Source organism: Mytilus galloprovincialis, chromosome 10, assembly GCF_965363235.1.
Source record: "Mytilus galloprovincialis chromosome 10, xbMytGall1.hap1.1, whole genome shotgun sequence".
In the NCBI taxonomy this organism is placed as follows: domain Eukaryota; kingdom Metazoa; phylum Mollusca; class Bivalvia; order Mytilida; family Mytilidae; genus Mytilus; species Mytilus galloprovincialis.
The window spans coordinates 82770545-82783061 of record NC_134847.1 but is presented as its reverse complement, the minus strand read 5'-3'; the positions used below and the strand labels follow the sequence as shown (position 1 = coordinate 82783061).

Here is a 12517-nt window from a genome sequence, read left to right as displayed (position 1 = left end):
CACAGTATTCAGTATTTTCTTAAACGGTAAGCATTTATTATAAACATAGAAAATGTCAAATATCGAACAATTTAGCATTTCAAATTCAGATTGCAAGTGGATCAGTTTTATATTGTTTAAAACATAAATATGAAATATTAGAAACAAGGAGAAATGTAAATTTGTTAAAGCATGTGTCTGTGACGTAAAGATAAGATATTGCTCACGCAGTCTTGATCTTTAGTTTTCTATGTTGTGTCTTCTGTATAATTATTTGTTTGTCTTTTTATTTTTAGCCATGGCTTTGTCAGATTATTGCAATCTATGAGTTTGACTCTCCCTCTGGTATCTTTCGTCCCTCTTTTAGTAATGTGTCTTTACAAGTTATAATTTCAACGTTTATAGAATATGTAGCGAATTTTGAGTTGATAACATAGTTTGTATATCCAAACATTTAGATATACAATGAATAACGTTTTTGAATTTTATGTTACAGGAGAAATAATTTGGCCAAACGCTGTCTCTATTTAGTATATCATTTTAATCAGACAATGTCGTTAAAAAGGGGTAATAATTCAGATAATAAGTACCATACATATGGGAGAAACTATCCCTTACGTTCAATACACAACTGAAATAAATAGAACCTACAAATGTAACGTGTTGTATTGTTTTGCTGAACAATGTTGATCCTATACTTGAGCTGGTAATGTTTTTTTATTTCAACTTTAAGACAGAAATAGGAAAAAGTTGAATAACAAAAATACGGAACTCCAAGGAGAATTCAAAACGGAAAGTCTCTTATTAAAGAGTATATCTGAACTACATAGCGCGTGGAAAACGGTAATATAAACCTCTCAGTTTTTTTCAATTTAAACTAATTCATTTTAATAATCAATCTACTTCGTCAGCATTAATATATATATCTAATGATATGCTAAGTGATAATATCATGTTTCAATTTAATGTTTTACTATATCGATACCACTGCAACATTTTGAAATGACATTTGATTTTTGTTTTGTAATTTTTTTCTGCTCCGTGTTACTGCAATGGTTATGTACTACTGGATAATAGCTATTTGGTTACTAGATATTTCAGTCATAGGTAATGTTACCTTGAAATCCTTTATAATTTTCTATGTGTGCTTAAATTAATTTCTCTTTAATTTGTGGTAAATTAGATATTGCCAATTCAGGTTATCATTTTTTCACAACAAAAGATGAAAACATTATATTTTTGGCATACCCGAATTAAAACTATGATACGTCGCATGAAAAAAAATTTCGAACAATTTTAAATAGTTAAAGATTATAATATATCAAAATCTGAAGTACTTATATTATAATAAAGTCAATGTAAGACTTTCTTTGAGATATTATTGTGTCCGGGAGACACAAATAATGGGCCCGCAGATGTAATATTTTATTTTGAAATACACAAAGTTGAGCGCATATTCTTATGGTTCACTGTAGGACTACCTCTTATACAAATAAATACTCAAAAAATCAACAAAGATCAAATTTCTCCCAAAAGAGCAAATATTGATAAAAATCAAAACACTGATTACATGCACACTTTCAATATATGTACAAACAGACAGAAAAGTAAAAACTTCCTAGAATTCAAACTGTAGGAGGGGTTATGCAGCATAACTATATACCCATGATGGATCAGACGGACGGAATGACAGACAGACGGAAGGACAAACAGGAGTAAAACAATATGCCCCCAACTTTTAGTAGCTATTAAGAACATAATATGGAACCATTCTTGTCGGATTTAGATATAGCATACAGAAAATTATATTAAAATCGTTTTATTGTATTTATTCTTATTCTATTTTGGTATTAACGTCTGCAGAGTAATCTGATATGAACAACCATTTAATAAAAGGAATTGAGAAGTTTGAGATTTAGTATAATTTGTCACCTTTATACATGTATACTAAAATTCAATATGTTAGTCATCTACAAAGATTCCGGTTATGTTTTTATTTCATAACGAGGTACGATTCCATGCTTCAAAAAATAGATAATGAATTCTATGGTCTTTTTAGTTATAATTATTCTTTTAACTTCAAACGTCTTACGATCTAGCTTAGATCTAAACCATCAAATACTATTTTTATAATGATATTCTATTACAGATGGCCATAATGACCACATGTGGGTGAAGTATGGAAACAAGGACTTTATGTTAGTCCATCAACAAATGACATGGATGGAAGCTCAGGTACTCTACTATATGTATTGTCTCAGTTAATAATATTATTGGCAAAATAAAGTAAAAAACAAATACTCAAGTTCCACAGGAGGATCAGTACCTGCCTTCCCTTTTGAACTCTTAACATTCGAGCATCAATGATGAGTCTTTTGTAGACGAAACGCGCGTCTGACGTAAATACACAATTTAATCCTGGTAGCTATGATGAGTTTATTTATGATCACCACACCCATACTTATGTATTAAATGATTTGTGTTGCTTTTACGTTTTAGTGTTGTTCTACGTTTTATTTGTTTTTATTTTAATGTTTTATTTGTATTTATTGTGTTTATCCTGGTAACAGTATTATCTAATCTTTGTAATGAAAAACAATTTTTAAAAATTCATTCCAAGACAAGTTAAAAGGTTAACTTTATTCCATAACCAATTGTCCCGCATTTGGGTTTAAGGTAATATAAGGGTTAATTACTAACACGCTTTTTCGTGAAATCAAATCACTTGATATAACTTATTAACTGTTTTTTTTTATTTAAGTCATATGTGGATCAGGATCTACTTTTCCTTCCGAAGCAACATTCAATTACCCTTTGTTTTTGGTGGAGTTCAGTCTGTAGTTTTCATTTATATTGTCCTTTGTGCACCGATTGTGTTTTGTCGTTTGGTGTGGGTTTTTTTTTCGACAGATGAGTTTGAATATCTCTTAAGGTATTGCTCACCTTTCTTTTCCAGGGAAGTTCAATGAGTTGGGTTTTTTTTGTGTTATTTGTGGGGGTTTTTTTGTGTTTTTGTGTTGTTGGGTTTTGTTTTGCTAATCCAATGTATTTAGCGAAAGATGGATATTGTGACAAAGTAGTTGAAGAGCTTTTCCTTCAATCGATCTGCTTTTAGAGATTTTAATTCTATATAATAGTTAAGTGAATTTATAAATCTTACTACTTAAAGTAAACCCAAAAGATAAGATGATAATGTTAACCAATATGACAATGCTAAACTTGGATTTATTTTACAAATTTTAGAGTGTATGTTATTCACTTGGCGGTTCTCTTGCAACTGTATCAAATTATTATGAAATGATATTTCTCAAGTCAATGACACACGGTAAGTACAATTCTCCATATTTAGTTTTGACATGTATTTTTCTGCAGACTGGAAAATAATGCAAATCAAAATTCAGTGAAGTCATTTATTTTCTGAAATACAGACTTCATACAGCATTTATATATCTAGGTCCTGCCATACCTTAAAACATTTTTAGATGTATTAGTTAGTCTGTACTCATACTATATTTTTGAGTGTGAATTCACATTACTATAAGACGTATCGACTTTTCTGGGTTTTCCTATTTATATTTTTTTCATTCCCGCAGGAGGTGCAAAAATAAACTTAGTAGGGAAAACGTTTGATAAGCTCCTCTCTTATAATCAATGTTGGGAGTATTATTTATTTAAATGGACAATAGACTCGTGTGTTTGTTTATGTTGCTATTTTCTGCAGACTGGAAAATAATGCACATCAAAATTCAGTGAAGTCATTTATTTTCTGAAATACAGACTTCATACAACATTTATATATCTAGGTCCTGCCATACCTTAAAACATTTTTAGATGTATTAGTTAGTCTGTACTCATACTATATTTTTGAGTGTGAATTCACATTACTATAAGACGTGTCACGGTACTTATCTATCCCAAATTCATGTATTTGGTTTTGATGTTATATTTGTTATTCTCATAGGATTTTGTCTAATGCTTAGTCCGTTTCTGTGTGTGTTACATTTTAATGTTGTGTCGTTGTTCTCCTCTTATATTTAATGCGTTCCCCTCAGTTTAAGTTTGTTACCCCCATTTTATTTTTTGTCCATGGATTTATGAGTTTTGAACAGCGGTATACTACTGTTGCCTTTATTCATCATAACCTCTTGGTTAATATGGCCATATTTACACCCCAAATTTTACTCTGATTACAAGCATATCTGTTTATATACATGGCAGGACCTAGATAATTAAATTTAACATGCATTTCATGATTCAGAAAATTATCAACTTTTCTGGGTTTTCCTATTTATATTTTTTTCATTCCCGCAGGAGGTGCAAAAATAAACTTAGTAGGGAAAACGTTTGATAAGCTCCTCTCTTATAATCAATGTTGGGAGTATTATTTATTTAAATGGACAATAGACTCGTGTGTTTGTTTATGTTGCTATTTTCTGCAGACTGGAAAATAATGCACATCAAAATTCAGTGAAGTCATTTATTTTCTGAAATACAGACTTCATACAACATTTATATATCTAGGTCCTGCCATACCTTAAAACATTTTTAGATGTATTAGTTAGTCTGTACTCATACTATATTTTGGAATGTAAACACGGCCATATTTCATCTGATGGAATTGAAAAGTATAGCCGTTTCTTCACCACAAAATCTACTATGAGTACAGACATTGATGCATCTTGGAACATTTTAAGGCATCACAGGACCTAGATATATAAACGTTATATAAAGTCTATGTTTCAGAAAATTGGAAACTAACCTGCATTTTGTTGTGCATTTTTTTTTTTCAGTTTGCAGAATATACCAAAATAAACAAACACACAAGTTTCATTTGAAACGGTCCACTACCATATTGAGGGAGCTTCTCAAACTTTTTTTCCCAGCTTAGTTTATTTTTGCACCTTCTGCGGGAATGAAAAAAAAATAATAACAAAAGCTAGTAAAGTTTTTGATATTCTGAAACCTAAAATGCACATAAATTTCATTTAGCAAGGTCCAGTCTGACTCTAAAACTTTTCAAGATACACTGGTTTCTCTGTACTCAGAGTAAAAATTGTAGTGTAAATACGGACATATTTGCGAAAAGGTTCATTATTAACATCTATTTCAACAGCAATCAAAGACGGGCTTCAAAGTTATTGTGAAACTGCCTATTCTAGAGGTGGCGTGAATCAGATGTGAATACTTAAAAATTCAAAAGATCTTTTAGAGTATATACAATCTAACCCTCTTTCGTTCTTAAATAGTATTAAAACATGTGACTTTTCTACACTTTATACAAATATTCGACATTTCAAACTAATAGACAAATTGAAAGAGTTGGTATTGCTTTGTTTCATAAAAACGACTGGCCAACGAAGATATAAGTATCTTGTCTAAGGAAGGGATAAATCATACTTTGTAAAGGATCACTCTGATTCAAACAAAAAAATTCTCTTAAACTGGCATTATCAAGAGGCTTGATTTCCTGATTGACAACATATTTGTTACGTTCGGAGGACGTGTTTTTCAACCGACTATCGGCATTCCAATAGGAACGAATTGTGCCCCTCTTCTTGCCGACTTGTTTTTTTTATAATTATGAGGCTGACTTTATACAGGAAGAAGAAAGATAAGAAGTAAGCAATATCCTTTATCTCTACTTTCCGCTATAAAGATGATGTTCTTTCACTAAATAATTTCAAATTTGGTGACTATGTCGAACGCCTCTGTCCTATTGAACTAGAGATAAAGGATACAACAGAACAGATAAGACGGCCGTATATCTTGACTTACATCTAGAAATTGACAATGAGGGTCGATTGAAAACAAAATTTTACAACAAAAGAGACTAGTTGAGCTTTCCAATTGTGAACTTTCCATTTCTAAGTAACAACATTCCAGCAGCACCTGCATACGGTGTATATATCTCCCAATTGATACGATATTCCCGTGCTTGCATTTCCTATCATGATTTTCTTGATAGAGGTTTGTTGCTCACAAGGAAGCTATTAAATCAAGAGTTCCAAATGGTGAAGTTTGTTTGTCTTTTTCATTTTAAGCCATGGCGTTGTCAGTTTGTTTTAGATTTATGAGTTTGACTGTCCCTTTGGTATCTTTCGTCCCTCTTTTGAAATCGTCTCTTCGTAAATTTTACGGACGCCATCACGAGTTGGTTGACCGTTATGGAATAACCGTTTCACAAATGATATCGGATATGTTCCTTACGTCGTAACTACAATGCCCTTCCCTTTCAAAATTTGACCTACCGAATGAGACTATTTACCGGATTTGTTATCTCATAAGCAACACGACGGGGCCACATGTGGAGCAGGATCTGCACACTTCCCGATCACCTGAGATTACCCCTAGTTTTTGGTGGGGTTCGTGTTATTTATTCATTAGTTTTCTATGTTGTGTTTTGTGTACCATTTGTTGTCTGTTTGGCCTTTTCATTTTTAGCCATGGCGTTGTCAGTTTATTTTCGATTTATGAGTTTGACTGTTCCTCTGGTATCTTTCGTCCCTCTTTTATGATGAACCTTAATGTTGTTGTCAAGGAAATCACCCAAAATTTAATAACAAAATATGTTAAAATTATAATAGTAGTTAGTTCTGATTTTAAAATAACATGTATTAGAACAAAGTATGTGTATTTCTAGCAAGACTTCATGCATTCTATGGTCTCCTCCGTCTTCCTTCACTATTGTGTGGCTTGCCTGTACATGAAAATAAGCCGAAAAATACTGTGACAGGCTACTTGACTCAATGATTTGTCGGAATGAGAGCCTCATTAATGTGACGTTATCCCCTGTGTCCGGTGATATTGCACATTATCTGATTTTGTCGTATCCGCAATGTTATATAAAATAAATATTTTTTGTAATTATTTCAATCTTCCGAGGAAAACATATGTTCAAGGAGAAACAAAAATACAATTTTAATCCTATTATTAATCATATTTATTATGGCTTATGCATTGATCAGAAGAAAAAATATAGTTTCATTTAGAAGATTTTATCAAACTAAAAAAAAACTATTGCTCGCATCCTTGTGAGTCAAACTAAACTGTATTTTGTAGTATAAATCATTCCTTAAAATTAGCTGTTTTTAGTAAAAACCTCGAACAATTCAATACCTTTCAAAACAAGGAAATTCCGCCTTTATTTTGGACACATATTAGTTATAACACATGTGGGTGGACTCATACATTAAGAAGATATCGTGAAATTAAGATATGTCATGCATTTGTTCAAAATATATTATTAGATTATCGATTTTTATAACTTTACCAAAGTGGAGCCAAAAGTCTCAACGTGCGCGTATATACCGGACTCCACCGTCCAATTACGATAAATAACATCAATGATGATGATCTTTCCTATGGTAACAAAAATATGGCAGTTTGAAATTATAATAGATGTAGCTTTTTTTCGTAAAATTCTGCATCCAGCGGATCGATTTTTGTCAACATTCAAATTTAAGACACATTTTTCGTCAAATACACCTATTTTGGTGTACAAATGAAGAAATCGTTGATGTAACATTCGAGTGATATAACCTCCGTCAACTACAACTGACGCTCAATCGGCAATACTCGAGGGAATCCGCTACTCTCCTTCTATCTAGTTAGATGGTTACGAAGTCGTCAGAGTCGAAACGAATGGGTTCCCGTTTTCCACGTCTACATTTCTATCAAGTTTACTACAGATTGGAGAAATTATAATAGAACACTGAACAATACCATACATTGTAACACGTAGGAGATAAGAAGAAACTACGTGATAATTTAAATACATCACACAGAGGTTTAATTTAGAGCAGCTTTTCAACGATTGTTTATTTTTACTAAAGAGGGTTTGATGCTGCATTTTTCGTATCATTTATAACCAATGCATAGAACAATTTTATTTTTACAAGTGAAAACTGTAATAAGATGAAACAAAACTACCCCGACTTTTTGGTATATCTTGGGTAACTTCAAAAAAATATCTAATATCCATATTGGTTAGGGTTCATATTAATTAAACTTTGTATATGAGGAGTAGTTGTTTATTTTAGTGTTGTCTTTTAAAATGGAGTGTATATAAGGAGTAGTTGTTTATTTTAGTGTTGTCTTTTAAAATGGAGTGTATATAAGGAGTAGTTGTTTATTTTAGTGTTGTCTTTTGAAATGGAGTGAACTTGTATAATAACCGACAAACAAAAATGGCTGCTTTCTATGAATAACACCTATATGGGATATTTTATATTTTTTCCGGGTTTTGTGGTGGACCTGTTATTGGGTTTGTTCGCAATCTGTAGTTACCTGTTTTTATATTTTGTAATTGCTATTTGTCTTTTTATTGCGTCTTGTGTGTGATAATGTTTTATTTGACGTATGATACCCTCCCCCCCCCCCCCTCCACGACTTTGTCGAGATTTTCCTAATATCTTTTTCAATGACAACACATGCAATTTCTTGTATCTTGTTTGAACTTAATTACCTCATTGTAGTAGTTATATTGCTCTCAAGGGAGCTCAATGTTTCCTGATTTTATACGGTTGCGCCAAATACTAGCATTATATTCGAATATTTTAATCTTTAAACCTGATTGCTGCTGAACAGACATGGGATCCAATAAAGTACCCAGCTAACCATTGGTACAATAATCTAAAGGCAAACGAATACCGAAGCAAGAAGCCCAAAGAATACATGTAGTCCAGGAAATCGTAGGTGCCCAACATGAAGACATTGAAATTTCATGAAATGAGACTATAACAAAGACAAAACAGAATTTAACACGAATACGACAAAACCAAATCACTAGCCGTGTAACATGGTGAATCTCTCTTGACAAGACTCTAGTTCTCACTTTGCGTACTTCCATGCGTCTGTTGTATACTTTTTATTCAAAGATCTTCTCTGAAATTGCTTAGCCAATTGGAACTAAACTTGGTCACAACAGTGTTTAAGCGGTTTCTTAGAAATTTGTATCCGGCAGGTCCACACCAATCTAAGTTTGATATTAAACTCTATAGAAAAACGCATTCAAAGATCTTCTCTTCGGAAACAAATTTTCAAATTGGAACCAAATTTAGTCATAATGGTAATTGGATTGTCCCTTTTATCACTGTGTCCAACAGGTCCATGTATGATCAGGTTTCAGGGGTTTCTTTTAAAATTGAGTGAGATTATGCTACAACCGACCTACAAGAATGACTGCTTACTATGAATAAAGTATATGAACATTTTTAATTTTTGTGGTGTCAAAGGTACGGGTTTCATGCTCAATCTTTAGTTACAACCTGTTTTTATATTTTATGATTATTTTTGTCGCCTCTCTTTGGTCATGGTCAGGTAAGGTTTGGGGATAGGCAAGCATACCGCATCTTCTTTTTTATATATAAATATAAATGTGGCAGGGTAAAATATGTTAGCGGGCGCATTACCCTCCCTCTTACCTTGGACAGTGGTGTTACAGTACGCCAGAAGAACAAATAATAAGATATCGGTTGAAAAATACTTTTAAACTCATCAGTATGGTTTTGTTGAACTCAAAATTAGAGAATGGAAATGGGGAATTCGTCAAAGAGACAACAACCCGACCAAAGAGCAAAAAACAACCGACTGCCACTATATAATGAGTCTTCCATTCAGCGAGACCATCCTGCACCTGGAGTCGTGCTTCAGCTGGCCCTTTAAAAAAAACTTGTTTACTAGTTCAGTACTATTTGACGTCCATATCATATAAATGAACTAAAATTACAAGACTAACAAAGGACAGAAGGCTAGAAGCTCCTGACTAGGGACAGGCGCAAACATGCGGCGGGGTGAAACATGATTTTTAGATCTCAACCCTTCCCCTAGGCCTATACCTCTAGTCAATGAAGAAAAAACACACAGCATTTCAGTAGAACTCATTTCAAAAGAATTCCGTCATGCTTATTTCCCCCATTTTTTTCTATCCTTTTCAATAACAACACATGCAATTTCTTGTAGCTTGTAATTGGACATATTTTGGTGTCAATATTGAAAGTAGACATCGCTGAAATAGTGATGTCGTCGTGAAAAATGATGAAAATTGCGAAAATCATGATGACGTCGTGAAAAAATGATTAAAATTGCGAAAATCATGATGACGTTCTGAAAACGATGAAAATCGAAGAAATGGTAATGACGTTGTGAAAAATTATCAATATCGCGAAAATTCACGCGTGTGACAATGAATTTTGGAATTTAATGGGACTTAATTTACTATTAAAACGTTAATAGCCACTTAATAATCTATTAGTTAATAGAAACCTTAAAATTGATTCGTAGAACGTTTTTAACTCACTTTATTGACATATAGTCAATAAGATATTTTATAGTCCATTAGAAGTTAATAGTTTATTAATTTAATAGATGTTTGTGCAACCCAGTCTAGGTGTTAATTTGTTAAGTCAACATTTTAAAAGACTATGACATTTTCTCTGAAAAAAGAATACAGGTTTATCATCAGATTTGTTAGTTTACTATTGGTATCTTCTTTGTATCGGTTCATATGTTAATTCCGACTCTTAAAGAGTTAAAAGTTAAAACCATATTTTAACAGTTCATTATTTATCCTGTCTTCTATCTTGACATTTCCAATTTTCTAATTTTATATATATATCTTATCTACTCCATGTACAGTATACCCTAACAAGGTTTGGTTGGGTGGCACAGACATGTTTTCTGAAGGAAGATGGGTTTGGATAGAGAATTTAGAATCCATATCATATAACAATTGGTATACAAATCAACCAAATGGAGGAAGAGAGAACTGTTTGGTTTGGTTGCCGTATAGAGGATATTTTTGGCATGATAGTTCCTGCAAAAAAAACTTCAAATTTGTTTGTCAGCGGTAGGTACTCCCAAATTCTTTCAATGTTTATTCCTTAATCTTAATTATATCAAATATTCACACTTTGTTTTATACCTAGTAATATTAATTGGTTTTACAGTGTTTTCAGTTATCACTAATTATAAAGGTCAATTATAGATTTAAACATCCCAATTCTTCAGATTCAGCTTTAAAACATTTGAAAAGGACACAGAATCGAGACCATTACAAATTTTGTTAGAATATGTATTTGATTTTTGTTTTATTGTTTCAGGTATAGAAAGAAAAAACAGCAATGAATAGAGAGGAAAGAAGCTTTAAAATGAATCAAATAAAATATAAGAATATTAACATTGTTTTGATTTATGGTATGAACATACGTAAAAACCTACAAGTATTCAAATACATTATGACAAACAATGACATATATACCGAAGAAGCTTGTAATTGAAACAAACTCAAAATATTGTATGTAGTCACTGTAAACCTGGTTCCTTAAAAACACCGAAAATTAAGTTGGGTAGCAGACCCAAGAAAAAAGTTATTTCGTAGAGAATTTCTTTTAGACAATAAATTCAAAAATCGCACCTGCTCTCTTTCAAAAAGATTTTTACATTGAATTGTACTATTGGGGCGAAAAATATCAAAATTAAATAAACTTCTACCAGCTCTACCTCAAAATATTGACAATTCTTTATTAAGAGGGTCTACAGTTCTGTTTGACAGCTTCAGACGTACTTATTTCTTAACTTTTTTAACTAGACCAAATCACTACTTTAAAACATAACGATTCAGCACCCAAATATTTTTGAACATGTAAATTTATCCCTTAACTTAATATTTCATGCATTAAATATCAAGAAATAAATAGGGAAAGTGTGAGAAAACAAAACTGCAATATATTCGTAGACAAAAAAACAAAGGACGATAACTGTGTCCTTGGACCAGCAAATGGCACAATTTTTTGTTTTAAGCAAGGCATTTTAGTAGCTGTCACATAACACCAATACTTAGTTCGTCATTTGATCTTTAACATTATATCTCCAAATAAATATAATAATATAAATTAGCCAACAAAAACAATAAAATGCTTAAAAATTCACTTTGTTAATAATAAAAATCAATGTGGAAAAAACATAGAAAAACGGCTAGCTAAATCTGAGAAAATTATTAAAGATTTTCTAAACAAAAGGTTCATATTTTAGGGAGAAAGCCCTTAGCAGTTCTAAATTTATCATGTTTTAGGGAGAAAGCCCTTAGCAGTTCTAAATTTATCATGTTTTAGGGAGAAAGCCCTTAGCAGTTCTAAATTTATCATGTTTTAGGGAGAAAGCCCTTAGCAGTTCTAAATTTATCATGTTTTAGGGAGAAAGCCCTTAGCAGTTCTAAACTTATCATGTTTTAGGGAGAAAGCCCTTAGCAGTTCTAAATTTATCATGTTTTAGGGAGAAAGCCTTAGAGAAAGCCCTTAGCAGTTCTAAATTTATCATGTTTTAGGGAGAAAGCCCTTAGCAGTTCTAAACTTATCATGTTTTAGGGAGAAAGCCCTTAGCAGTTCTAAATTTATCATGTTTTAGGGAGAAAGCCTTTAGCAGTTCTAAATTTATCATGTTTTAGGGAGAAAGCCCTTAGCAGCTCTAAATTTATCATGTTTTGTATCAATATCAATGTAGAGTACATAACAAAATTTTAAAAGAAAAACTACTATTTTTA

At 32.0% G+C, this 12517-nt stretch overlaps 1 protein-coding gene across 1 annotated transcript; it reads left to right on the top strand.

Annotated features, from left to right (window-relative positions):
- The first annotated feature begins 983 nt into the window (after positions 1 to 983).
- Positions 984 to 11155, top strand: LOC143049390 (galactose-specific lectin nattectin-like). Its single transcript, XM_076223045.1, has 5 exons — positions 984 to 1086; positions 2129 to 2214; positions 3223 to 3304; positions 10615 to 10825; positions 11079 to 11155. The coding sequence occupies exons 1-5, from the start codon at positions 1032 to 1034 to the stop codon at positions 11101 to 11103; spliced, it is 459 nt and encodes a 152-aa protein (XP_076079160.1). The 5' UTR covers positions 984 to 1031; the 3' UTR covers positions 11104 to 11155.
- Positions 11156 to 12517: the final 1362 nt, after the last annotated feature.